The sequence below is a fragment of the Jaculus jaculus genome, chromosome 11 (assembly GCF_020740685.1).
Source record: "Jaculus jaculus isolate mJacJac1 chromosome 11, mJacJac1.mat.Y.cur, whole genome shotgun sequence".
In the NCBI taxonomy this organism is placed as follows: Eukaryota; Metazoa; Chordata; class Mammalia; order Rodentia; family Dipodidae; genus Jaculus; species Jaculus jaculus.
In genome coordinates, this window is record NC_059112.1 from 1,738,375 (window position 1) to 1,766,188 (window position 27,814).

Below are 27,814 nucleotides of genomic sequence, written 5' to 3' on the forward strand. Positions count from 1 at the left end.
TTATGACTTATTCTTGGAGAGAAGAAAAAAAATCTATGCAAGCAAATTCATGGATGGGGATGTTGTTAGTTGTCTGTCTGCCAAGGTTTTATGAGGCCGAGAAAGTAGGCAGGGTGCTTGCCCCCCTCAGAGGAAATTCAAGAGACTTTGAACGTTCAATTAATATTTTCACTGTTCCGGTTGAATGCATAGAGGAGCTTAGCTCTCAAAAGCCCCATGTTCTAATGCCATCACTTTGGGGTTAGGATTTTAACACATGCATTTTGGGGACACACGAACACTCAGAGAGCAAGACCTTTCTTCATCTGTTTCATTTAAAAAATACATACTATGTTATCTTAGTATATGATAAACATTTAAAAATTTTGTTTTTGATTTATTTTTTAGAAAAAGAGAAAGACACACACACACACACACACACACACACACACGGAGAGAGAGAGAGAGAGAGAGAGAGACTGGGTGCACCAAGATCTCTATCTACCACAAGTGAACTCCAGACACATGTACCATATGCATTTGGCTTAGATGGGTTTTGGAGAGTTGAATCTAGGTCCTTAGGCTTCACAGGCAAGCACCTTAACTGCTAATCTATGTTTCTAACTGAATGGTCAACATTTTAATGTCAGTTTTTGTCATCATTTTAGACAGTTTAGGGAGTTTGTGAAGGCATGCTTAGCCTGCATGCATGTGTGTATACCTCTGGACTCTCAGTTACTCTTTCTTTACAGTTCTCACACTCATAGTCTTTCCATTCACCTCATACATACATAAACTGGAGATGAGGCCATTACAGACCACTGTGCAAAGAAAATCTAGTAACTTGAGTATTTTTCTCCAATTCTCTGCAATCCAATGCTCTACTATTGATCTATGCCCTATTCCAATTCCTCTCTGTAATTATATTTTTTGGATGCCATAGATCATGTTTTATTTATTTATTTATTTGCAAAGAGAAAGGAAAAAGAAAAATACAGAGACAGAGAGTGAGAGGGAGGGAGAGTGAATGAGCATGCTAGGGTTCTTGCCACTGCAAACAATTTCCAGATCCATGCACACTTTGTGCATATGGCTTTACGTGGGTACTGGGGACTTGAACCCCAGGCCATTAGGCTTTACAAGAAAGCATCTTTAACCACTGAGCCATCTCTCCAGCCCTTGTTTTTTACTTTTTTGATTTTAGTCATTACATGATATCCTGATTTCATTAAAATGATGCAAAGTCTTAATCAGACATTAATGTAGAAACATAATGACAACAATAACCATGATAATATTAGGCAGAATCCCACAATATACACTGCGAATATAGTGAATATACAATGTGAATTCTCCTGATCCAGGGTCAAGTAAATCTTTGAGCCTGAAAGAAAGCAGATAGGTTTAGAACATAATAAATAACAGAAATTTGTGTGTTAGCAGACTAACAATTTTCCCAGATAGTTCACTGTCTATTGTGAAATGTCATCCAGGAGAAGCATGATGCCACTGTAGCTGTCTTACCATTCTCAAAGCACAATCTTTCACAAAATAGTCACTAGGCAGGACTTCAGACACATATAAGAAATCAATCTTCAAGGGACAGTGTCTGGAGTAAGAGAGACATTCCTTTTTTTTTCTCAAACAAGTCTGGGGACAGGCAGTCCACAGTTGGCACACAGGTTTCATGGTGCCTTGAGAGTTCCAGAATCTCTTTTCATCATGAATCCACCTCAGTGGATAACTTCTAGAGAAGCTTAGGCTTGAGAGGGAATGGTAGAGGCGTAAACACAAGTAGTGGTGGCAGTGTCTCATGCTTAATGCATTAGTTCAGATCTCGCAGAGCCAGTAAAACTACCTGATGCTTGGTGGGTCACAGGCAGCCTTTGGAATGTGATGGCATTTCAATTGTAAGCATTTCAGTTGTGAACTGTGGGACATGTGGCTGGAACTTTGCTCTGGCTTGTGAGATCTTAACAACAACAACAACAACAAAATGCATTGACCCTGCCTAGAATTTTGTGCTATAGAACTTCAAGTAATATATGGTCATTGTTTTAAACTAAATTTGTGCTAATTTTTAATCAAACAGCAGAAAATTAATATCATGTGTTCTAGAGAATAGGAGAATAACTCTAAGAAACTTCTCTGGCCCACAGCACGCACATGCACAAAATGTAAGCTTTTATCCTCTTGGTCTGTAACATACCAGAACATTCGCTCCAATGTAGTTTGAACCTCCTGTCACCAAGAAAATGCACATACTTGATGGGCATCTTTGAGCTATGAGGGCATATACATGGGAATATCGCTTCAAACCACATACTGGGGGAAGCAGAGGGCAGTCAGATTTCTGTGGGACCTAAGACAGAAAAGGATCTGCAGGAAGTGAGGCTTACATTGTGAAGCAAGAGGACTTGATTGGTACAGGCAGCTATGTACAGGGTGTTCTGGGGTATACCAGCTGGCTCCTCATATAGGTCTGAACATTCTTTCCACAGGTTGGAGCAAGTATCAGTGGCAGGAAACCATTAGTTGAATTCCTTTCTATATATTGCCATGGTATGAGTGTGCTGCTGTACTCAAAGTTATGACCCCAATCAGGTGGGTAGGCAAAGGTACTTGAGAAAATGCAGAAGGACTAACTTAACCCCAGAACTTGAAGAGTTGGTCAGGACCTTCATTTTTATTATACTACAGTGCTACTTCACTGTTCAGTCCTCTCTCTCTCTCTCTCTCTCTCTCTCTCTCTCTCTCTCTCTCTCTCCATCTTTCCAGGGTGTTAATGTCCACATCACACCCCAGTGAGCCTCCTGTATGCAGACCTGTATGCAGACTTCTATTGTGGAGGGGAATTCTTAGGTTTTGATCTGCAGCAGGTTTATGCCAATGTATATCCCACCAAAATTGTATTTTTTATTTTTTCAATTTTATTTTATTTATTTATTTGATGGAGATAAACAGGAAGAGAGAGAGAGAGAGAGAATAGGAGCATCAGGGCATCCAGCCACTGCAAACAAACTCCAGGCACATGTGCCCCTTGTGCTTATGAAGGTCCTGGGGAATCGAACCTGGATCCTTTGGATTTGCAGGCAAATGCCTTAACTGCCAAGCCATCCTTCCAGCCCCAAATTGTATTGTTAATTTGAAAAATGTTTGCTTTATGTTGATACTTTGGTTTCTAAAGTGGTGAATTTATTTTTTTTATGATGCAACAATTTTAGTTAGAATTTTAAAAATTATTAGCAGAGTAACATCTCGATCACACCTTCCAAGGCTCAGGGTCTAATGCAGAAGAGGTGGTGGAAAGAATGTAAGAGCCAAAGGAAGGGTAGGATTCCTTACAACATGCTCCTCCAGACACAAAATGGCCTGCATATCCATGACCTCACCATGCCTGACACTACCTACACAAGACCATTATAAGAGGAGGAAAAGATCATGACATCAAAATAAAAGAGAGACTTATTGAGATGGGGAGGGGATATTATGGAGGATGGAATTTCAAAGGGGAAAGTGGGGGGGGAGGGTATTACCATGGGATATATTTTTTTAAATTTTTATTTGTTCATTTTTATTTATTTATTTGAGAGTGACAGACAGAGAGAAGAAGGGCAGGTAGAGAAAGAGAGAAAGAATGGGCATGCCAGGGCCTCCAGCCACTGCAAATGAATTCCAGACACATGTGCCCCCTTGTGCATCTGGCTAACGTGGGTCACGGGGAATTGAGCCTTGAACCAGTGTCCTTAGGCTTCGCAGGCAAGCGTTTAACTGCTAAGCTATCTCTCCAGCCCAACCATGGGATATTTTTTATAATCCTGGAAAATGTTAATAAAAATTGAGAAAAAAATTATTAGCAGAGCTGAAAATATTCTTGCACTTCTGTTTGTTAGCTGTACATTTTCCTTTATAAAATGCCTGTAGGCATGAATATTGTGGAGCGTGGCTTTTTGCATCTGGACCAATGACTATTTCTTTTCAGCCTCCCCTGCTTTTCTCACATGTAATATTTGAAGTGTAATGGTTTAGTTTGTTGTCAGAGACTCAGTCATGATTCCTATCTTCCACTCTCCCAAGTTCCTAGAAGGACCAATCAATTTATTGGTTTGGAAAATATGCTCAGGTTTTTTTTTTGTAAATCAGTGGACTGTAGACATGTTTCATGACGCTTTATTCTTTGTTTAAGCTTTTCAAGCTTGCAACTCTAACTCTTCTAGGCTGGGCTGTTTTCTCAGGATGTAGAGCCGGATACTCTAGGTCTAAAGGCATAAACACAGACCTCACCTCCATATCCTTGTATTGGGATCTTCTTCAAACTGACAGAAAGTTCAACTTTTACTTGCCTTTTCAGAAAACATTAACCAGACTTAAGAATATTTGGAGGCTATTCAAAAGTCAGAAATACTTTAATACCACTCCAAACTGCTGCTGACATGTTAATACCTGATTATGCAAAGAACATGGTCTCTGGGACATGGAATTACTTCTGCCAGAAATAACTCAATAGAGACCTGGAATCTTTTTTTTTTTTTTTTTTTTTTTTTTTTTTAAGGGAATGGATGTCAGTATGATTAGTTAACAGGCTGGAATTCCCATTTTGAGCAACGACATCATGTGTGATTCATGGTCTGTTGAGGAATAGGCTCCACGTGGCTGCAAGTGGTTCACCTTGAGAGGTTCAGTTTCACAGGGTTGCCGTAAGCAGGACATTTTCATTATGAACCAACTCTGTACTTATGATGGCCCAGCAGCTGAAACCAATATGCTTTTAGAGTGACATCAGCCCAAATTAGCGATAAGGCAATGTGCTGTGAAGAATTGAGGTGGATAAACATGACAGGTCAAGCTTGGCTGAAGAGCATGATCCTGAAGTTCACATTTTGACAAAGGCATCCTTGCCTGTTGTTAAAGCTCTTCCAAATGACATGATATTCACACTCCAGAACTTGTAGTAGCTATGGGTTCTAGCACAAGATTGAACCTGTCAATACCTCACCTCTGATGGGGGGATGGATACTTGAGACCCCAGACCTCCCAGAATGCCTAATGGCAGCTAATGTTTGCTTGGAGAGGGGGTCATGTTCATCAGTGATGTGGACACTAATAAGCTTCTCATTCAACAATCAATAACCTTCTACTCATGATTATTCAATGGGTTAAAAAAGGCATGAAAATAAGATGAGGTGTACATGGGCTAGAGATAAGAAAGGATAGCTGGGTGTGGGAAATAAGATCAAAATACATTGTATACAAATGTCAACAATGGAAGAAAAATGTTGGTGACAAAACTCTCAGCATTTCTAGTTCCAGCTTCTCTTTCCTTCTTAGTACAGAGGAAAGAGAGACTATACTGGTGTTAGCATCTACTGAGAACTGTACTTAAATAAATCTTACTCTCTTTGTTGTTGTTCTTTTTCATTGTTGTTTATTTATGAGGGAGGATTCCATTATGTTGCTCAGGTTGGCCTTGAACTCATGATCCTCCTTCCTCAGCTGGCATTATAAGTATGTACCATGACAGCTGGCCATATTTAGTCTTGTGCCAAATAAGCATTGCCACCTGTACTTTTTATTTATTTATTTATTTATTTTGGTTTTTTGAGGTATGGTCTCGCTCTGGCCCAAGCTGACCTGGAATTAACTATGTAGTTGAACTCACAGTGATCCTCCTACCTCTGCCTCCCTCTTGAGTGCTGGGATTAAAGGTTACACCACCATGCCTGGCTGCCACCTATAGTGTTTAAGTGTGGAATCCAGAGTGGTTGAACTGTAAGCCCAAGGTCGTTACAGCTAGTGACTGGCAGCACCAAGGCCTATGGGCAGGTTTGCTTTTGTAGGGCTGCTTTGCTAGTTAGAAGACAAAGAGTGGCGTGAAACTAGCAGTCAACAGAAATAAACAGCATGGCTCTTTGTGTCCTAATGTCTACTTATCTGTGTCCCAGGCACACAGTCACTGATCAGCAGAAGTGGGTGAGGGAGTGGCTGAGGCATGAGCTCTATGGTGGCAGCAACCAGGTTTCCAAGTCAAAGCCTTGAGCTCAGATCCCAGATTCACAGCCAGAGACAAGCTGAAGCTACTCCCTCAGCTTCTGCAGATGGTAAAGTGGATGCGGTCCTACCGATCTATTAGGGTGTTTGTGAAGATTGAACTTATGCTAGTGACGCACTGGGACAGTGTCTTCCCTGCAGTACATGTTCAGTGAGCCGTAATTCTCACCCATGCACGCCGCAGTTGGTGTGGTCTTGTGGGCTGCTGTACTTCTGCGATTTGTTCTTAGCCGTTAGAAATGTTGGGGCTGTGTTCAACTTGGGTATGCCTCTGTTTCTTTATCAGAAAATGAGGAGATAATCTTTTCTTTAGCCATAACATACTTTTATAGACTCTGCTCAGAGGTAGGCACTGTTCTGAGCCTTCTAAGGGCATTAATTCACTTACCTTTCATAATAGCATAAGGAAGTTACTATTTTGAGACCATTTTGGAGATGAGGAAAATGAAGATCCCAGAAGCTGAATAATTTTTCAAGGTCATACAGCTCATAATGAGCTGAGCCAAGATCCACACATCCCAGTTTCAGACTCTTAGTGTAGAAAGGCTCCTCTATGCAAAGGATCCAATAAAATAATATTTGCAAAGAACCTGTCCAGTTCCTGACACAAATCAGATGGTTAGAACATGTCAGCACTTCTTTTGGTTTTTCAATAAAAACCTTTTAGTGCTTTCATAGAATTAAAAAAAAAATGACTTGAATTTATCAGCTGCCCAGGCTTTCCTAAAATAGCCAAGTTTACGTGATGCAACACTCTTGTTCTTTTTGAAGTGGCCCAGTGTATGTGAACCCACGTCTGTCCGATTAGCCTGATGGGTAATTTTTTGGTTGACATCTTGCAGTCAGGTAGCGAGACAACAACGTGAGCTCCTGCACGTGCCGGGAGGCCCTGCAGAACAGCAGGCACTGATGACAGTTAGGAGCAGAGCAGCTGGAGGACAGAGACGCTGACCCAGAACAAGTATAGTAGTCCACAGGATCACATTGGACAGCCACTGTGGGATTTCTGGATGTGGAAGTCATGAGACTTTTCATTGAGAAGAGTATGTCCTGAGTGAATTAACCTGGCCTGTCCTACATTGAAGGGTTTGCAGCATTCACAAACCCAAATTCTGAACACCAGTGTCCCCAGCACTGACAGCAACAGCTGCAAAACAAAACCACCATACCCCATCTCATTTTGCTGACCTGGATTGGGAAGTGATGCTATCACTATGGTTAGGTTGAAAGTCTATTATTTAGTTTCTAGGAGATGAGGGAGGCTGGGAAAGAATGATTGGTATGATGGTACTTATTTATTTAACCAAAGTTCTATCTGCCAGCTCCTCAGGATGGTCCAAAAAACTAGCTCAAGAATTTACCTTAATTCTGAGCATAAAACATTGTGAATTGGAAAGAGAGAGAGAGAAAGAAAGAAAGAGAGAGAGAGAGAGAGAGAGGGAATCCAGCCTGTCTGTACCACTTGAAGAGAAGAGGCAACAGCAAGGTTTCTCTGGGGACTCTAGCTGGGGGCTACGCAAAGCCCCACAGCTGTGTCCCTTAGGTAAGGCTGCTTGGCCAGTTTGGCTGCTGTCCGGAAACAGAGTTCTAGGAGGGGACAGAAGAGAGTTGCAAGCAGTCCCTGAACCTAAGGACCGGAGATTAATTGCCACAGGGGATTTTTCATTTTATATTTCAGTGCCTATCAGCTCCAGAGCTGATTAACATCAGCTCAGCAAAACCATCTGAAGCCTGGAGTTTCCTCATGGGAGGGAAATGATGGGACAGTGGTGCACTGTGGTGGGGTGGAGGAGAGGGATGGTGCTAAAGTGCAAGTGAACAGATTAAAGCAAACCCTGCCTGGCTCTTAGTGACTCCCACTCATCCTAGCAATCCGTTTTGTGGAGGAGGGGCTGACAAGTTCTGGCTTTTTGAAGAATGCCTAGTTCTCCTCAGAGGCCCCTTAGCAGAGCTGGGAAGCTGTGTGGGGGTTGGTGGGAGTATGGGGCACGAAGTGGTTCATGGCTCTGCTTGTACCAGGCAAAGTGCTTGGAATGATTTTTAACTCACTCTCCATTTTTTTCCCTACACATTTCCCTCCTTTTTTTTTCTTTCTTTCTCTCTCTTGCTTTCTCCATTTCTTCCTCCTTTCTTTTCTTTTCTTTTTTGTTTGGGAAAGTTTGAGAAAGGTGGGATGGGGAGGAGAAAGGGAAGAACGACAAGAAATAAGGAGGCAAGAATGTTTAGGCAGCAGCAACATTCTCCAGCTCAGTGGCTCTGTCTCTCTCCCAGGCTCCATGTTTGGACAGTGGGGCTGAGTCCACCTTGTGAAATGCTACAGCCAGGTGAGGTGAGATGGCGACTGAAGGCAACAGGGGCGTGTCACGGCTAATGGAAGCAGAAAAGTACAAACAGGAGCATGGTCACATGGCCATGATAAAAGGCCAGTTTATATACGTGTATTCTCTTCCTTGCTTTGATATGCATGTATGTATAAACACATGAATATGCATTTACCAGTCTTTTCCTATTCTTTCTGTTCCTCTGTTCATGATAAGGTGAATTAAAGCAATTAATGCTATAATTATGTATCACAGGAAGATCACATCTGAACTTAAAAAGGAATATGTATTTCCAGACAACTAGAGCCTTTCTCCTCTCTTGGGCATGTAAGGCACAACTGTCAGGGTAGGGGAACTTCTAACGACTTCCTTGGGAAGTTCTAACCTGGGGTAAGAGGGGCAAACCATAGGCAGTATGCTTTCAGTTTGGAATTGTTACCATCCTTTTCTAGGCTCTTTACAGTAAGAGTTTGGGACCCCTTTTCTTACATGGTTCTAGCTAGTATTCACTTGGTAGATTCTCAGACAAGATATGGAAGATGTAAGGACAGCAAAACCATGCTTTCCCCAGGTGCACCAAGCAACTGTGGCCCCCAGTGAGCTCATTTCTGCCTGTGCTGAGAGGTAGCAGTGTCCAGAAGCTCTAGAATGTGACCTGCTAATGGCTTTCTTGGCCTTTCTCCTGCTGGGCTTTCTCCAAGGCTGTGTAAAACTCTTAAGCTCCTGATGAAATCCTTAACTGCATCCAAATGTTAACATATATTCCAGGAATATGTAAGCTGCTGTGGACCCTGGTGATGGGCTAAATGTCCTCGCATGGAGACTGACAGTGAACACTTGTCTCTATACCTCCTGACAACACTTAGCTTTACGGCTGGCTAAGCTTTTCAACACTACCCTCAGTAGTTTTGCTGCAGTGAATTCTGCCCAGGTGCCAAAGAGTACACAGGAGGAGATTAAGATGGAGGTCTGGACTTGTCATGACGGTAAGGGCAGGGGCAGCCTGGAAACCTTTGATGTTGAACAGGAGGGGATTAAGTGGGGGACTGCTTTGGCTTATCACTGCTTTAGTCAGCTTTTAATTACTGCAATGGAATCCCTGAGAAAGTCGCTTATGAAGAGAAGTTTATCTTGCCTCGCAGTTTTGGAGGTTCTAATATGGATTTGGAGTAAGACAGTATTTTTTGTAGGCAGTCAGCTGGGGCCTGGCCCAGAGGAATATGGACACCCCTTCCCTGGTGAGACCAGAACTCCTGTCTGATTCAGCCTCATCCAAGATGGAGAATCAGCAGTGGCTGCCTGGTCCTTCCTGGTTCTTCTTGTACCTTTGCCTGGCTTAGCACCTGTGGGTGGGGGCTTCCTGAGTTAGTGTTCCTCCTGGGTTTCCATCAGCCAATCAGTGTCCTTTCTATATGCCTGGACCTGGCAATGAGGCTGATTTTAATTGAATGCCTAATTCTTTTTTAAAAAAAATTATTTATTTATTTGAGAGAGAGAAAGAGGGAGCGAGAGAGAGAGACAGAGAGAGAGAGAATGGGCACGCCAGGGACTCCAGCCACTGCAAACGAACTCCAGATGCATGTACCCCCTTGTGCATCTGGCTTGCATGGGTCTTAGAGAGTTGAACCACAATCCTTTGGCTTTTCAGGCAAATGCCTTAACCACTAAGCCATCTGTTCAGCAGCTGAATGCCTAATTCTTATCAATGGACCTAATCCAAGCCTCCATGTGTGAGAGTGATTTTCTTCTCTGCTTACTTTCCCCTTCCAGCTGAAGGAATTCCTCTTGGCTTGGAAACTTTCCTGCTTTTATTCCCCTGTTGCCTCAACTTTCCTTTTTTTTTTTTTTTTTTTTTTTTTTACTTTTCCCGGACTCTGTGATTTCTAATTCATTGCTAACTATGGACAAGACTTGAGACTTGAGAGCTACAGTGTTGGGGTTTCTAAGCTCACCCAGAGCCCAGGCTCTCTTCTGCATCCTTGTGGAGATCCAGTTCCTCTTAGAGCTCTAATCCCGTAACACTTCCATCCCATGCTCAATTGTCCCCATTCCTTTGGGCCTGTGGTGAGGCAGGACATCATGGTGGAACACATGGCAGAGAAATACTGCTCAACTCATGACCAGGACAAGAGAGTGATGAGGGGGTGAGAGCCCACGGTCGCCTTCCAGTGTTTGCCCCTGATAACCTAAACACTTCTGTGGTGATTTGATTCAGGTGCCCCCCATAAACTCAGGTGTTCTGAATTCTAGGTTCCCAGCTGATGGAGATTTGGGAATTAATGCCTCCTAGAGGCAGTGTGTTGTTGGAGGCAGGCTATGGGTGTTGTACCCAGTATCCCCTTGCCAGTGCTTGGCACATGCTCCTGTTCTTATTGTTCATCTGATGTTGGAGAGAGGGTGATTTCCACTCTCTGCTCATGTGATCGTTTCCCCTGCCATCATGGAGCTTTCCCCTCGAGTCTGTAAGCCAAAATAAACTTTTTTTTTTTTAATCTTCAAAAGCAGTTCTTGGTCAGGTGATATCTGCCAGCAATGTGAACCTGACTGCAACAGTAATGTTGGTACCAAGGAATGGTATAATTTGCTGCTAGACACCTGACTATATGACTTTAGCCTTTTGGAGTTGATTTTCAAGGGGAATGTGGAAGGATTTGAAGCGTTGGCCTAAGAGATGCCTTGAAGTGCTGTAAATACAGCTTGATGGACTATTCTGGTCAAACTCTGAGCTGAATGCAGAACTATGGACTGTGAGGTTTGGCTTATGAGGGTGAGAAAGAACATTCTCTGGAGTGGGCTAGAAACAGTTTGTGTGAGAGGCTTGCTGTTAGGCTTGTGTCATGAGAATTTGTGCAGGGTTGCATTGCATAGAAGTGGACTGGTGTGAGCAGATGGATATAGCACAGAAATGAAATTTTTGGCCTGAAACTTCTGTCTGTTTAGCTACAATTAAGTGAGAGATTACAACCTTTGAGATTGGGCCAGGGGACCTGCTCTGGGACAACAGGAAGAATGTAGACTCTTTTGAAAGGGCCTGGGTGCTTAAGAATATCACGTTCTGCAAAGTCTGCTTTATTAGCCCCTGGATTATCAAATTGGCACCCTACCTGGTATTATGGAGTATAAGAAATGCAGGAAAGGGTCATTGATTTCTCAGTGCAGTCTTGTGTTTTGGAAACTGCCATGGGCAGTGTGAAGCAGGTTTGCTAGATGCCTGCATGGAGACCTGATGGAGCTGTGAGGATGGACTGTGGGTTGCAGTGGAGACCAAGTGGAGATGTCAGGCTGCTAAGGAAAGCTGCCGGCCCTGGATGAAGGTTTTTTTTTTTTTTTTTTTTTCCCAAGGTAGGGTCTCACCTTAGCCCAGGCTGACCTGGAATTAACTATGTAGCTTAAGGGTGGCCTCAAACTCAAGGCAATCCTCTTATCTCTGCCTCCCAAGTGCTGGGATTAAAGGTGTGTGCTACCACCCCCTGCATCCTCATGAAATTTTCCAGGACTGTGAGTAGCTTAGTTGGAGGGGCAGATTTGGAACTCCGGAGACGTGTTGCTGGTTAGAATTATTGGACTTGAAGATTTATCACTGACTAGAGTTGTTGGTTTGGAGCTACAGAGGTTGATGCTTGCCCTGGTTGTTTTAAATATTTTATTTATCTATTTATTTATTTCACAGAGAAAAAGGGAGAGAGAGAGAGAGAGAGAGAGAGAGAGAATGCATACACCATGGCCTCCAGCCACTGCAAACAAACCCCAGATGCCTGAGCTTCCTTGTGCATCTGGCTAACATGGGTCCCGGGGAATTGAAGCTGTGTCCTTTGGCTTTGTAGGTAAATACCTTAACCTCTAAGCCATCCCTCCAGCCCTTCCCTGGTTGTTTTAAATCTTGTATTGGTTGAATATTTCTTTGCTATGCTCAATGCCATCTTTTGCAGTATGAATTTTTATTCTGTGCCATTATGATTTTTTTCGTGTAGTTTTGGGTATTTCTGGCTCAGTTAAAAGACCTTGGACTATGAGAATGAACATCATTAGGATTAATAAAAACTATGGGGACTTTTAAAGTTGGATTGAATGCATTATATTTTACATCATGGATGGTTATTACTTTATGGGGCCCAGGGGCAGAATGTGGTGGTTTGATTCAGGTGTTGATAGAGATTTGGGAATTAATGCCTCCTGGAGGCAGTGTATTTTTGGGGGTGGGCTTATGGGTATTATAGCCAGTGTCCCCTTGGCAGTGTTTGGCACACTTTCCTGTTGCTGTTCTCTACCTTATGTTGCCAAGGAGTGATATCCACCCTCTATTCATGCCATGGTTTTCTCCTGCCATGATGGAGCTTACCTTCGAGTCTATAAGCCAAAACAGCCCCCCTTTTTTTGTGCATCAGGAATTTCTGGCAGGGAGTGAGGATTCTATTTGGAAGTGTTCCAGAGTATGGGCCCTGGAGACCATTGGTTAGCCTTTCATTTCTTCCCCATCACTTTGTGACATTGGACAACTTTTTCACCTATTTGGCTTTTGGCATTCTTGCTAGTAATATCTATCTCACCGGGACATTTAGGCATAGCATGATTAGAACAATATCTGGTCCATAGTAAGCTGCCGTCACTCCAAGGCAAGAGAAGCTGGCTTAGTGATGCGCCCTTGGGTAGGAGCAAGGAATGACCATGAGTAGCACCCTCACCCCAGGATGCTAGAGACTCCCACCTGATTCCTGTGAATAGCAAGGAGTCCAGAAGTAAAAGGGCGGGCCTCACTTTAATTCCAAGACACCATGACCTTGTGATGGTGACCTCTCAGGACAGCCCCCAACCCCCACTGCCAGAGAATACAGCCTGGCAGGCAGCATCAGTCAGCAGAAAGGTAACAGTGCCAGGCAGGGAGCACATGCCAGGGAGCTGACAGGGCCTGCTGTCAGCTGCATGCCAGACACCCTTGAGTCTTCCCAGAATAGCCCAGGGGGGCTGCGCAAGGGTGAAAAGTCCAGTGTTAGCAGGCGGCGAGTGGATCTTAAGACCCAGGTTATGCTTAAATCAAATACCAGTCACTTGTGTGGAAAAGGATGAAGCAGTATGGGGACAGATGGAGCTGGTGTGATTCCCACCCTGTCACTATGAAAATGAAGGTACTGGGAGTTCTCATTCATTGTATTGACTCTGGACTATATTGATTTAGTGCTGAGCTGAAAACATTCAATACTCTGGAAACTTAGTTTCCCCATTTGTAAGGTGGGGTCATGTCCAACTGTTGTAATGACCACAGATTTCTTGAGTTTCCTAATGAATTAGGATTCACGTCTTTTTATAGTGAATATTGACTCTCTTGATTAAAATAGGAACTGGGTACATGTGTTGTTGAAAACTGATGGTGTTTGTATCAGTGAATGTGATCTTCTCTACATTGGCCCACAAGAAGATCCCCTAAGGGAAGTGATCACACATCTTACAGATTTGCCCCAACATAACCAGTGCTTTTTCAAGAGTTATTTTTGATTCAATGCTTTCTGACAAAGACCAAAATATTGGCTATTGAATTTTGGAAGACAAAAAGGTACTAAGTAGTTAAGCTACAAAGGGCACTAAAAAGATGAAACAGATTATGATTTCATGTGGAAAAATGATACTACAGATAGGATGTTGCTCTGGACCCAATAATTTAGAATATGTCAACACTACATATTGTTAATCTTTTCTTCCTATGAAGTTCTTACCACTTCCATTCAGGAATGCTTGGGATAGCAGGGATCAGGGTTTCAGTTGCTCTGGTGTCTACAGCAGGTCCTAGGAAACACTCGTGTGTGTGTCAGTTTTCTGCCACTGTGAAGCAGCAGATGAGAAGGAAATTTTTATTTTGATTCTGGGTTTTAGTCCATGGTCAGTTAGTTTACCCATTGTTTAGGGGTCGACTGTGATACAGAACATCAGGATAGGAGTGCAGTTTCCAGCAAGTGGCTCAGCTCATTACAGCTGGGCAGCAAAAGGAGAAAGAGGAGAGCCCAGGATCCTAAAACCTTCAAAGTCACACTCCCAACGACATAACTTCCTTCCACTGGCCCTCGCCTCCTGAGAGTTCCACCCCTTTCCCATAGTAATACCATAGACTGGTGACCACCAGGCCGTGGACACCTGAGACTTGAGGTACACTTATGCAAACTGCAGCGTAAAAACTCAATAGGAGAGGCTTGTTTCATACTCGGTCCTCATCCCTCATCTTGTCTTCTCTTAGTCCTCCATGACTATTACTAAAAAATTGGGTAACTAAACTCACTAAGCCTAACTGTATTCATCACCAATCGACATTGCCTAGCTGGCACTGAGGCACAGCCAAGTTCACAGTGCTTGAAGAGTGGAGGCAGAAGGATTATGAAGTCAAGGTCATCATGAGCAACATACAGTTCAAGGCCATGAGACCTGTCTCAAAAAAATGGAAAAAAATTTTTTTCAAGAGTCCACTCATCCTCGACAGAGTAAAATGCATGGGATTTACTGTAACTATTTTCTTCAAAATCAGAATAATATTTGATTAGCTTTTGGGGTTTGAAATTATATTCTGGACAGCTGAAATTGCCTGCTAATTAGCTGTCAGATAGATAGGCATGAATATGCTGAATTTATTATTTTTTTGAAGGGGAATGAAGCAAGCACCTCATGTACTGCTAATGTATGCCTTAATGTGACTTGATTAGGTCCCACCATCTCACTCATTGAGTCAAAATGTTTACTTTTTCCTCTGGTGCAGAAGAGGCACAGATTATTTGGTAGTAAAAATCACTGCTTGGAAAGTTTCTACAATGTAGACGTTTTTAAAAATTCTGTTTCAAGATCAGTGAGACCTTCTTGCTATACAGAAAATATTATTTATTGATGTAGGATAAATCTTCCTGAAGAACAAGCAGAGCTACTTAACATATCCAGTTGTAACTATATTAACTGAAAGGCTTGACTAACAAAGCATATGAAGATGTGAATTACCACAGCGAGGCACAAGCTTTTAACAACTTTAATTGGTAGAATCATAATTGGTATGCAATATGTCTGACAACAAATGCTGATACAATGACATCAACTATCAAAGAAGTTGGATGCATTTCCACATTTCAATGATGTCAGCTTACTTACTCCAAGAAAGAAATCTGGTAATGAACTCTTGAGTAATGCTGTTACCAATATCAACTAACACTTTCAAGCTCAAAGTTGAAATGGTACATTCATTTGCCCCTGAAAACAAGGTTAAAGGCAAAGAAGGTGAATTAACGTGCAAATTGGCATCTGGACCAGTTGCAAATTCATATCCAAGATGCACAGTAATGAACCATGCACCTTTGCAAGCAAGATGAAGGGAAAACAGATGACATCAAAGCACAATGTGCTCCAAAGAGAATCTGGAGGACCTCGGAGATGGTGACAGCCAGTGGCCTCCTGGTGTTAGTGCCTAGGTATCCATTCTTTGTGGCACTAACCTCCTGGATTCTGTAGAAAGTCTGGGAGGTCTGTGTCCTGGGCCCTCCTTGCAGCTGGAGGTGGTGACTATCCTTTGTCATCCCAGGAATAGTTAGCCCTGCATCAGTCAGGTGCACAGGAGGGGACTTCAGCTCTGTGACAGCCATCTGATGTGATCATGCCATAACCATAGTTTTAAAGAATAAGTGAACACAACATACCAGTATAACAGCAAACAATAAACTGAGATCACTCAGATATCTATGTAATACTTGAAATGTCAACAAGTATTTTTTTTCCCTCTGGAAATTGAAAACACTGTACACATAATTTCATCGTGCCTCACAACTCATCTGTGAGGCAGGATGGGTTGAAGCCAATATGTAGGCATCAATGCATTTTATAAATGAAGACACAAGTGTGCAAGATGGGTAGAGGATTCCACTGGAGCCACAGGAAAAGAGCCAAACTAAACACTACACTGCCCTTGATCATCTACGATCTAATGAGGAGAGACCAATTGCCTTCCTACTGCTCTGACACCCTAAAACATCATGGTCAGTCCTAATCATGAAGATCACACTTACCCAGATCTCCTGGAGTCATTTCCCTTGAGTAGACTTGAACAGATTCTCCCTGAATAAAGGACATTAATTGTTGGCACATGTTTTGTGTGTGTGCATGTGTGTGTCAAGCAAAATCTGTAGAATAAAGTTGCCAAAATTGAAATCTTTATCCGAGCCAAAAGCAGAATCAATACATTTGGCAAAATAAAGTCCCATCTGTATGCGTTTTATATTAACAAATATTAACAGGGGTGTTCTTGAGTTTTAATGGGAAACCGTCACCTTTCTAGATGTGCTTGTTTTAGGCTTGGATCCCTCTCTGTGCTGGAAGCAATTGGAAGTTAATCAGAGCAACAACCAATCCCATGCTGTTGCAGAAAGCCTGGGGAGTGGGAGCCATCCTGCTATGCCCCTGGCTTGGAGCGGGTCAGGGTTCCTGGGAAGAGGGGGCTCCTCTGCCTTGGCACTGAGCACAGAAGTGGCATGCAGATAGGCTCCTCTGCAAAGGTGCTTCATGGAGAGCTTTGCATTCTTACACCAAAATGGTTTTGGCTGGTGGAGGAAAGTGTGATAGAGAATGCCTTGTGTGTATCAGGTGTGCATTTTGCTAAACTAGAGCCCTATGAAGGAGTGGGGGTGGGAAGGAAGGGCAATAACTTAGGCTAGGCATGGCCACAGGGGCACGTTGGTCATTCTGAGATCTGTGCTTTTTATGCGTCACATTCAGGGATATTTTGGTTCCTGCAAGTCTGTTCCTTGATGCTCTGCTCATAGCAGAAGACACGTGGATTCTTCCTCTTTGGCACTTGAGGGGTTGAGGAATAATTCTTCCCAGAGGGTGGATGGCAGGTTGTGGGAAGGAGACCAACTCCTGGCTTCTGGCACCAGAAATAAGTGCCACCAGTATGGTTTTCCTCAATAGAGACACGATGGTAAGATCCATCTTGGGAATCAACATTGATGTTGTTTTACGCTCTCTATAGCATTGTAGAAAATCTAACATGCCTAGTGTATGAGGCGGGACATAAGGGACTGCGTGCTCATTCACTTGTTACCGAAGGACAGGGGTGTAGCTGGAATTAAGACCTCCAGAAACTCAAGCCACACATGCCAAAAGACAACCTAGCCAATAAACTAAACCCTTTGTAGATACAATTTTAACATGATTTGCTTTGTTAAAAATTAAGAGCTATTACTGTTGTGTGAGCATCTTTCTTTTCCTGGTCCCAGAGAGATTGCCGTCAGTCAGGATGTCTCCACCTCAGCTTTTGATGTCGCAGGTTGGATGTGGCTTCACCGTGGAGGACTATCCTCAGCACAGGTAGGGTGACCAGCGGTGTATAGACCTAGCAACTTGTGGCTATCAATACATTTTCTGGTGCCCTAGGTGGGGAGGCAGAAGTCACCACCCGTTGAAAATGAGTGAAATAAACAGATGCATTAAAAGATGAACAGTTATTTCTCAAAATTCATTGCTCAGGATTTTGAGACCAGATACCCAGGAGTGTTCATGTATTAAAGGGAAGAATAGTAGGGTAAATGTGTGGGAGAAGAAAATAGATTATTCATGGTGCCACTTTTCCTATGGATATGCCTCTTTAAGTAACACGAGATAGACTAGGACTTCTTATTTTTGAAAACAGCTTGCAGCCACTATCCAACTGACAGTAAGGCAGGAAACGAGTTGCCTTATGTGCATGCTTCAAGGAAGGGTGCTCTGGGCTCCTCCAAACACTGATGTCTCCCCTAGCATTGAGAGCTGGTTCCCACTGGGCTCCTGCAGGTCCTTTGTGCATGCATTCTCTCCCTTCCCTCCCCCTGAATTATCACTCTATATGCCCTGCCTTTTCTCTTCTCCAGCTGACCTCCCAGCCTTCTGTTTCAGAACTGTAACTTTCTGGAAGCTACTGATCTGGGATCCCATTTGCTTTCAGGGGCCTGGTGTGGAGAACAGGTTGAAGGCATGCTGAGATCTGACAGCAGCTGGCCACTCTGCCCTCCCTTGCTGGCCTCCTCCAGAGCGTAGCACTTCTTTATGTTTGCTCAATTAGGCAGCTAAGAGTTAGCTGTCCTGCTTTTAGAGCTAAGCAGGCTTCCTGTCAGATACAACCAGGCAAACAGAGATTAAAAAGGAATCAAGAAACCCCTGCTTCCTCCATATAGGAAGGTATTCTCCAAAGACTTATTTCCTTTTTCCTTATGGATACTTAATGTGATTTCCTACAGAGAAGTTTAAAAAATACCCCAAACAAAAAGGTCCCTTAAAATTAACCATTGACAAAGTAACACAGTCCCTCCTCCTCAGCTCTCCTGTGGTATGGGCAGCAGCCTCCACCTCGTATTGTCCATCTTCGTCAGTGCAAGGATGGTTCAGTTCAGCTGCAAACCAGGCTCCACTCACCTTGACACAATGGTTCTTTTGTCCCAGAAAGGGGACGTTGGAGCAGCCAGAGGAGAGGAAAGAAAACAAAAACAACCATACCAACAAAACAGGGCTTGAGATTGTCGTTCAGTGCACATCAGGTACTCGTTATTAATTCTACTGGATAAGCACTTATAAATAAAGGACAGTTCTTCCTTGTCTCCGGCCACCTTCTTTTGTTAAGAGTCGTCATACAGAGGGTTGTTATAGTTTCCCCAGGACCCGTAGTCATGGTCATCCAAAAGCCTTCCATAGGAGGAATGCCTGTGTGGGAAGAATACGAGGGTTGAGTTAATTAGAGAAAGTGCCATGGAGGACATCCTGAACTAAGGGGGCTGTAGTCCTATGTGAGGGAAAGACAGAAAGCTCCCAGTAAGACAAGGCCTTAGTCACCAAAGCCTCGTATGTCACAACCACCCATCTAGGCGCTCAGCTGGCACTTTTACTGAGAACAGCTGAGTCTTTCTCTCCTCCAGTGCAGGAGAATGGAAGGGAGGCCCCTTCTCCAGGGCTTTGCAGGAAGAAGGATGAGGCAGGGACACTGGCCGAACGAGCATCTCGTCTGGGGTCCTGGAGCTCCTTTTCCCTAAGGTAACATCGACACATCTCAGCTGCTATTGCTGCCCCTCTTGACATTTTATTGTGCTGCGTGATTCATAAAATCTCTGTTCAGATTTTAACTGATTCTCAAAACAAAGGCATAGGGAAGGAATGGTTCACCCATGTTTTTCTGCTGAGGAAAATGGTGCTCAGGGGTGTTAACTGATAGGCCCAAAGTCATCTGACTGAACTGTGAGTCAAATGTCCCCTCTTGGGTCTCAACCTATTACTCAGAACTAAGTTGCTGAGTCTTGTTCATACCATAGTCCAATGGCAGTCTGGTCTAAGAGGTTCTGATGGGATATTCTGGGAGGTTGACACACAGCTATGATTTCTATAAGAAACTGAGGTCAGATTGCTATCAGTTCTCTTCTTAAGACCTTTGGGGGCTGGGGAGATGGCTCAGCAGTTAAAATCACCTGCTTGCAAAGCCTGCCTGCCCAGCTTCCATTCCCCAGTACCCACATAAATCCAAATGCACAAAGTGGCACATATGTCTGGAGCTTGTTTGCACTGGCAAGCTTGGTATACCCATAGTCTCTCTGTCTCCTTATTTTATCCCTCTCCCCTCTCTCTCACAAATAAAGAAATAAGTTTTTTTTTTTTTTTTAAATAAAAGACCTTTTGCTGGCTTCTCATATCAGGGTAAAAGCCAAAGTCATTACAGTGTTTTTCAAAGCCTTATAAGATCTGGCCTTTGTTACTTTTCTGGAAAAAAAAAAAAAAAGCAGACGTATTAAAGAGCCCTGTTCTGTCCACTCCAAACACATTGGTATTCTTCTTTTCTTTACCACGCCCAGCACACCGTTACCTGGGGACCTTTGCCCTTGCTATTTCCTAACTTGATCGTCTTCTCACATGCTGTGTAGTGTGCATGGCTACTCTGTAGTCTCCTCTCTTTTTCAACTAGACCGTATGTTCCACGAGGATATGCTCAGTCCCCTCACTCTTTCCCTCAGCTGCACATGAAAATTAAACAATGAAAATACCATCTGAGACACACCAAAAGCATTTGGTCTACTTATATACATTGCTAAAATACTTGCTACTTCTCTTCTGAAGTTCATTAACATCAGCCAGATATCTGCAGAGAGATGAGATTGCCAAGAATTAGTCCTTGGCTGCGCTCATTTCAAAATTTGGATTTGTCAGCTGACCCAATCTTTATCTCTGGACACTTGAGGGGAGCCCACAGTCTTTGTTTTAACTACAGGCCTACATGCATTTGTGTGCATAGGGGAAGGAGGCCTCAATAGCAAGCAGATACACCATTGCTGTTCATGATCTATGGGAACAGCGCAGGTCATTTTGGTAAGTGAAGATCATGGCTGCCAGTTGCCAGCAATTCCCCTAATGTAAAACCTCCAGTCAATCAAATTCCTTCATCTATAAAATAGAGAATTTCAAAATTAATGAGGATTATTGAGAGGATTAAATTATGGAGTGCATTTAAAAGTCTAGGTACATAGTATATGCACAATAAATATTGAGCAATTCTACTTTTTTTTTTTTTTTTTTTTTTTTGAGGTAGGGTCTTTCTGTAGCCCAGGCTGACCTGGAATTCACCAAATAGTCTCAGATTGGCCTCAGACTCACAGTGATCCTCCTACCTCAGCCTCCTGAGTTCTAGGATTAAAGGCATGTGCCACTCAGGGGAGAGAGAGAGAGAGAGAGAGAGAATGAATATGGGTGTACCAGGACCTCCAGCCACTAAAAAGAAACTCCAGATACATGTGACACTTTGTGCATCTGGCTTTATGTGGGTACTGGGGAAGAGAACTCAGAGGGCTTCCAGCCTCTGCAAGCGAACTCCAGATGCGTGCACCCCCTTGTGCATCTGGCTAACGTGGGACCTGGGGAACCGAGCCTCGAACCGGGGTTCTTAGGCTTCACAGGCAAGCGCTTAACCGCTAAGCCATCTCTCCAGCCCCCTTTAATTTTTATTATAAGGAAACTTAGGCAAGCTCATGCTAAATTTACAAATAGCGAAACAAAGCACTGCCTGACAAGTGAGCTTCCTCCCACCAGGAACTACTGAATAACATTTGTTATATTATTATTATTATTATTATTATTATTATTATTATTATGTCATTATCATTTGGATTTTATAACATATTATCCCAAAGTGAGGTCAAAGGATGGTAAATCTTCTGGCCATCAGCCCTTTCTCTCTGTGGTCACTATACTACTGGTCAGTGCTGCATCCAATCTGCCACAGTGCAAGATGCACCGACTGACAAACATGCTGGTAAAAGGAAAGAGGAAGGCTTGTCTCTGCTCTCAGTTGTGTTTGCCTTTGTGTCTGAAAGGGCAGCGAGTTGACTGCTGGACAGGGAGGAAAGAAACATGAAAGATGTGGATAAGTGAATGGGGAATGGCATTGTATCTGCTGGGTGTTTCCATACACTCAAGAGCCTGAACAAGAATTGGGTGTGCTAGGATTCGAGCCAGGGTTGGACAAATCTGATATGGCTGGTGGTAGACAGAATAAAGCAAGCACGTTTTGTGGTTATGTGATAAGGGAAGAATAATGAACAAGCAGGTTAACCTCTCTCTCAGTCAGGACTTCTTAAATAATAGTGCAATCTGGATGGCTTGGGAATGATTATATACAGACGTCTAGAGAGTCTAAGGAGTAAAAACGAAAGCCCCTCCCACTCGCAGTACCAGGGAAGTGGGCCCAGAGGAACGTAGATGACTTAGTGGGAGAGCCCACACTAAAACCATCTCCTGGCTCCGTAGCACTGCTTCATCTCACCTCACCCCGAGCAGCACTCTGTCCGAATGATGTCATCGTCAGGTCCCAGCAATTTTGTTTGTTTACGCAGTTTCTAAATATAGGCTAGCACCTGTCCTGTGTCTCTCTCTTTTCTATTTGCTGGGTGTTGGCTCCTCTTGGATGGTAAACTTCCTGGGGACAGGCTGTGTCTTATTTTTCTTGTAACTATCTGAACCACTTCATGTGCTGCTCTGGACGCCACGGCCACCAATATTTGATGATGATTGCTTACATGGAGTAGATAGAGTTACATTGCTCAATACCAGCAAGGGTTCCCGTGGCCTATGGCCACTCATTATGCAATGTTAAGTGTGGCAAAATGAGAAAACAAAACCAAACAAAAACACCTCATTAAAGAATGATAAATCTCAGAGATACCACTTTGCCTTTAAAGAGAGGAAGGGGGGATCATGGCCAGACTCTCACGTGATGTTGTGGCTTGAAAGCACCTAGCACATGCCCACGGTGCCCCAGTCGATGCTGCTGCCCGCCATGCCCCAGTCACCCACAGTGCCCCAGTCACCCACAGTGCCCCAATCACCCACAGTGCCCCAGTCAATGGTGCCATCCACAGTGCCTCAACAGATGGTGTTGCACTTTTTGTCAGTGATCTGACTGTACTGTATGGGGTAGTTAGCTCAAAACAGGACCTGAGAGGGCAAAATAAGGAATTGTTGCTTCTTAAACATCAATGCATAGTTGTCTTCTACAGTGAGTGAGGTGTTCCACTTTTGTTGAAACAAAACATAGTTTAGGAAATGTCTGCTACTTTTTCTTTTCTTTTTTTTTTTTTTTACAGGGCTACATCCTACTCCTCTGCTGTCTCCATTTTTGTTTACAACTGCAAAGTCCTTTCTTTTGGCAAGTGAGTCAGTCTTCCAGTCACTGATGCTCAACTTGTATGCAGCAGGAGGAAGGATGCACAGATATAGAGACATGGCTTGAGTCTATGGCCATACCACCCTGAACGTGCCTGATCTCATCTGCTCTCAGAAGCTAAGCAGGGTCGGGCCAGGCTAGTACTTGGATGGGAGATAAGGCTTGATGCTGGGCAAAGACGGCAGCTCATTGGCTATTAGAAATCAAGCACTAGGCTCTCATTTTCCACTAGCAAAGATGTCTGGTATCGCCATCACTGTCTTCTCTTCTTTGTTCCCATTGGTCATTGTCTTTTCCTAATTGTCATTTCCCTGCCGGGCTCCTTTCATTGAACTAGTTATTGAAAATGTACAGCCTAAGAACCCTATTCTAAGATGTGGGGGACACCATTGGCTAAGTATACCCAAATCCCGGTCCCCAAGTACTTTCCATTCTAGTGGAAGGAGATGTAATAAGAACATTTAAAACAATAATATGGTGGATATGAATGTAATGAGGAAAAATAAATCAAGAAAGGGGTATGGGACATTTTAAATGGACAGTGGGAATTGCAATTCTGAACTTGGTGTTGTAATTTTTAAAGCTAACATCTTATAGAGATCACACTACTGTCAGACACCAATCACAGAAAAGGTCTGAATACTGGTTTATCTGTCTATTTTTATTTTTTTTGAGATTGGTAGACAGACAGAAAGAGATACAGAGAGAGATAGAGAGAGAGAGAGGGAAAGAGAGAATGGGTACATCAGGGCCTCTATCCACTGCAAATGAACTCCAGATACATGCACTACCTTGTGCATCTGGCTTATGAGGGTCCTGGGGAAATCAAGCCTCAAACCGGGGTCCTTAGGCTTCACAGGCAAGTACTTAACTGCTAAGCCATCTTTCCAGCCCTTATCTACCTAGTTTTAACAGGTCCAGCAGGAAGCCAATGAGTCTGTGTGGTTTACTAGATACCTACGGTTTCCACTTTGCCAAACTTAGTTCTTCCTGACTTGAAAATAAATAAATGTTGCTGTGATACCACAAACTTCCTGACACAGAATTATTCTCTCACACAATAAATGTTTATAAAGCATCTATGATCTCTCAGGTATGGCCAGAGGCTTTGTAAGGTTCTGTGGAAGGACAGTGGCAGAGGACACATGAATTCCAGGCAAGTAAGTGCACCAAAGGAGGAAGGTGTACTGAGGAACTCATAGGCAGAGAGTGGGGACAAGGCTCTCAGAGGAGGTCTCTTTTGAGCTGGATAACTTGGGATCAAAAAGGGAACATGAGCTGGGCATGGTGATGTTCAAAGTCACAGAGGCAAGAAGCAACAAGGCCATATGCCTGGGGGCCTCCTCCACAGCACAGTGTCTTTTGGGGTGTCAGGAGTAAGGGAGAAAGCAGACTTTCTTCAAAGTATGGTGTTTAGATCAGTAGCACTGGCCACCCGCATGAGCTCAAAGAGCAGGCACATGGGCCCCAGCTCTACCCAGTCAGAATTGATGGAGAACTGCTTGCAAGGAGCTTCTCCATGGGCACTTACGAACTATGGGGTCCAAGGAGCACAGAGGCAGCGATTCGAGTTAACTAGACCCACAAAACTCCAAAAGCTAATCTGGAAAAAGAATCAGTGAATTCTAGAATTTTAGCTTCCACAGCTGGCAAAGGCATACTATCTGTTCACCCTAACTACCCATGAGTGGGAGGAATCTGCAATCGTGTAAGGCATGAAGCAAAACAGTTGACTTCTAACAAGAAACATTAAAGCCAGGACATTTTGTGCCTGTAAATCAAGGTCAACACTTATTTCTGTGAAGGGGATAGCCTTCTGTCTGGGTTACTGGAACGCCTAATTATAGCAGCTTCCAGTCCTCTGGCTGCAGCAGATAGGGCCTTTTGTGTGGGGAGATTATCTCATAGCTGAACAGTTTTGAGCCAATTTAAACTAAACAAAACTGACTTACCTCATTCTTCAATCATCACTAATCAAACACACCCTTCTGCAAGAGGCAGAAAAGGCCTTTGCTTTCTTTTAAAGTTGCAAACAAGGGTTGGAGAGACGGCTTAGTGGTTAAGGCACTCACCTGCAAAGCCAAAGGATCCAGGTTCGATTCCCTAGGACCCATGTAAGCCAGATACACAAGGTGGCGCATGCATCTGATGTTTGTTTGCAGTGGCTGGAGGCCCTGGTGTGCCCATTCTCTCTCCCTTCCTCTCTCTCTGCCACTTTCTCTCTCACACAAATAAATAAATAAATAAAATATTAAAGTTGCAAACAAGCCCTAGAATACAGCCAACCTGAGAGTGCTTTTGTTGATGACCTTATAACATGAATGCAACTTCACGGCCTACAAATAGCAAGAACAGCGCCACCAAAACTGCCAACGTGAACTATGGCAGCTGCTACATAAACTGCAGTTAAAGAATCAAGGTCCTCTTCTCCTCTCTCCGCCATCTTCTCTCCCCATCTCTCCCTCTGTGAACCTCTGGATTCAACTGCATGAGGATGCAAAAGACATGGCTACTCTCCCACCTCAGGTGAGCCAACCTCCCCTAGTAGGAGCTGGCCCCACCTGGTGCCCTCCTTATCCTAACCACTGAGCATGTGCAGGTGTTGTCAATCAAGCGTCTGTGGCAATGCTGAGTCAACACAGCATCAAACTTGTCAGCAGAGCCCCTGTTCCTTCCTGCCTTCTTTCCTTCCTTCCTTTATTCGTTCATTCATGCCTTTCTTCCTTTCCTCCCTCCCTCCTTCCTTCCCTGTCTTGCTCTCTCCTTCCACACCAAACCACTGCTGGCCAAAATGGAGTAGATAAAAGAGAGCTCTGGGAGACTCAGGGCAGTTCATTTTTATAACCCGTGTTCTGTGATGCTCAGGTTTCAAACAGGTACAGAAGTCCAGGGAGGGGCTGTGAGGCGGTCTTTTCCAGTGGTCTCCCTCCTGGCACTGTAGAGCCAGAGCTCCTTGGGAGCCATGACTGCCATTACTAGCTGCCCTGCCTAGGAGCCCGCCACCAACAGAGCACTTCAACATCACCATTCTCACAAATATGGGATGAAAGAAGAAATTTCAAGTCAAAGCAAAGCTTCTCTCTCTCTCTCTCTCTCTCTCTGTCTCTCTCTCTCTCTCTCTCTCTCACACACACACACACACACATACACCATAGCCAACTTATTTTTGATGGGTAGCTGATTAGTGAGGCCTCCTAAGTCTGTTGAAGTAATACTTGAAGGGAGTTTTAGCATAGCCTTAAAATTCTGGAGAGCTATTAACCTTATATTGTCATTCTGCCAAAACAATAATGAAAAGGCAGAAAGAGGCTTTCCTGAGGGGTTTCCTAACACTCGGTCTGATGACTTCATGTACTCTTAAGTTGCCAAATATAAGTAGCCCAATAGATAAGTAGCACTCTTGTATTTGTAACACCATGGGCCTTCTACATTTAGTAGAAAGAACCTACCTAGAAGAGAGAAATAGTAATGCATCCAATTTAACCCTGAATTTATTTGGTGTTAAGACTGGCGAGTGCAGTTTTAAAATGACATTTTGTGCAATTTTAATCAGCACTCATTAGAAAAAACTGGAATGACCTCCAAAGGTGGTAAGTTCTGAGGGCAGAACTGTGTAGCATCACACACACACACATATCACAGATGGCCCCAGTGTTAGAGGAACATGGCTGGTGCTCAAAAATTATCTTTGTCTCTATCTATTCCTCTATCTATCTATCTATCTATCTATCTATCTATCTATCTATCTATTATCTATCTGTCATCTATCTGTCTGTCGGTCTGTCTATCTATCTCAGAGAGTATGTGTGGTATGAGCGTCTCAAGGGAAGTGAGGGTGAGAAGATGGTGAGGGTGGCACATCCCTGTGAGGAGGAAGCACAGCTGTGGGGAAGAGAAGTTAGACAGGATGTGTGTGTGTGTGTGTGTGTGTGTCTGTGTGTGTGTGTGTGTGTGTGTGTCTCTGTGTGTGTGTGTGTGTGTTGTGTGAGCTCCCAGTGCTGCGAGTGCGATGGTATATTTTTACTTATTTAGCATCCTCTTTGTGCCCAGCATGATATCAGGGCTTATAGGGGTCAGGGTGACAGAATCAAGGCAGTTTCTGAAACGATGGCAGCAGCTGTGGAGAGGACAGTGTGTTAGAGGTTAAGGAGTGGCTGTGTTCATCATGGCAAAACGCACCCTTCTGTCCTCCATTGCAGGCACTGCGCAGATTGTAAGTGAGACTGCCACAGGCCATCTGGCACTTTTCACTGGAAGGACTGAGTGTGAGGAATGTGCCTTTGAGACCATTGGATTTCGCAGAGCCATGGAAAACAAAAGCAGGACCTCACGAAGTATTGCAGCTTTGGCTGAGGAAAGTGAAGTCTCAGCTACCGTCTGGGATCCCCTCCACTTCATCAACCAAGAATTTTAAACTTTTTTTTAAAGTAAAAATAGAGAGACATAATCTTAGGGGAAACCCAGGACCCTAGAAAACGCTATGTTTCCCTTTTATTTTTCATATTTTGGGTTAGAGCCAATTAAAATCTCCCTACAAGATTGGGTGCCCACCTGCACATAAACGTGGGAACATTAGCATTTAAGAACTACTGGGCCCGCCCTTGGCACTGGCTCACAGGAGATGAAGCTGCCGCCTGGCCAGGGTCAGGGCTCTTGGGGCAATGTGAAGCCGCCCGTGTGGACATCTGACTCCAGGTGAATGCTCCAGTTATGCCATTGCACCATGTCCTCCTCCTGTTTCTTCTGCTTTGCCATGGGTCGGACACCGTGCCTTCCCCCT

At 43.7% G+C, this 27,814-nt stretch overlaps 1 protein-coding gene across 1 annotated transcript in view; it reads right to left on the reverse strand.

Annotated features, from left to right (window-relative positions):
* Nucleotides 1-15,329: 15,329 nt before the first annotated feature.
* The window catches only part of Parm1 (prostate androgen-regulated mucin-like protein 1), a 94,577-nt gene continuing 82,092 nt past the window's right edge, over nt 15,330-27,814 (reverse strand). Inside the window, exon 4 of the mRNA XM_045130145.1 lies at nt 15,330-19,037. Coding sequence (XP_044986080.1) covers nt 18,953-19,037 — 85 coding nt within the window. The 3' untranslated portion in view covers nt 15,330-18,952. The remainder of the gene's footprint in view (nt 19,038-27,814) is intronic.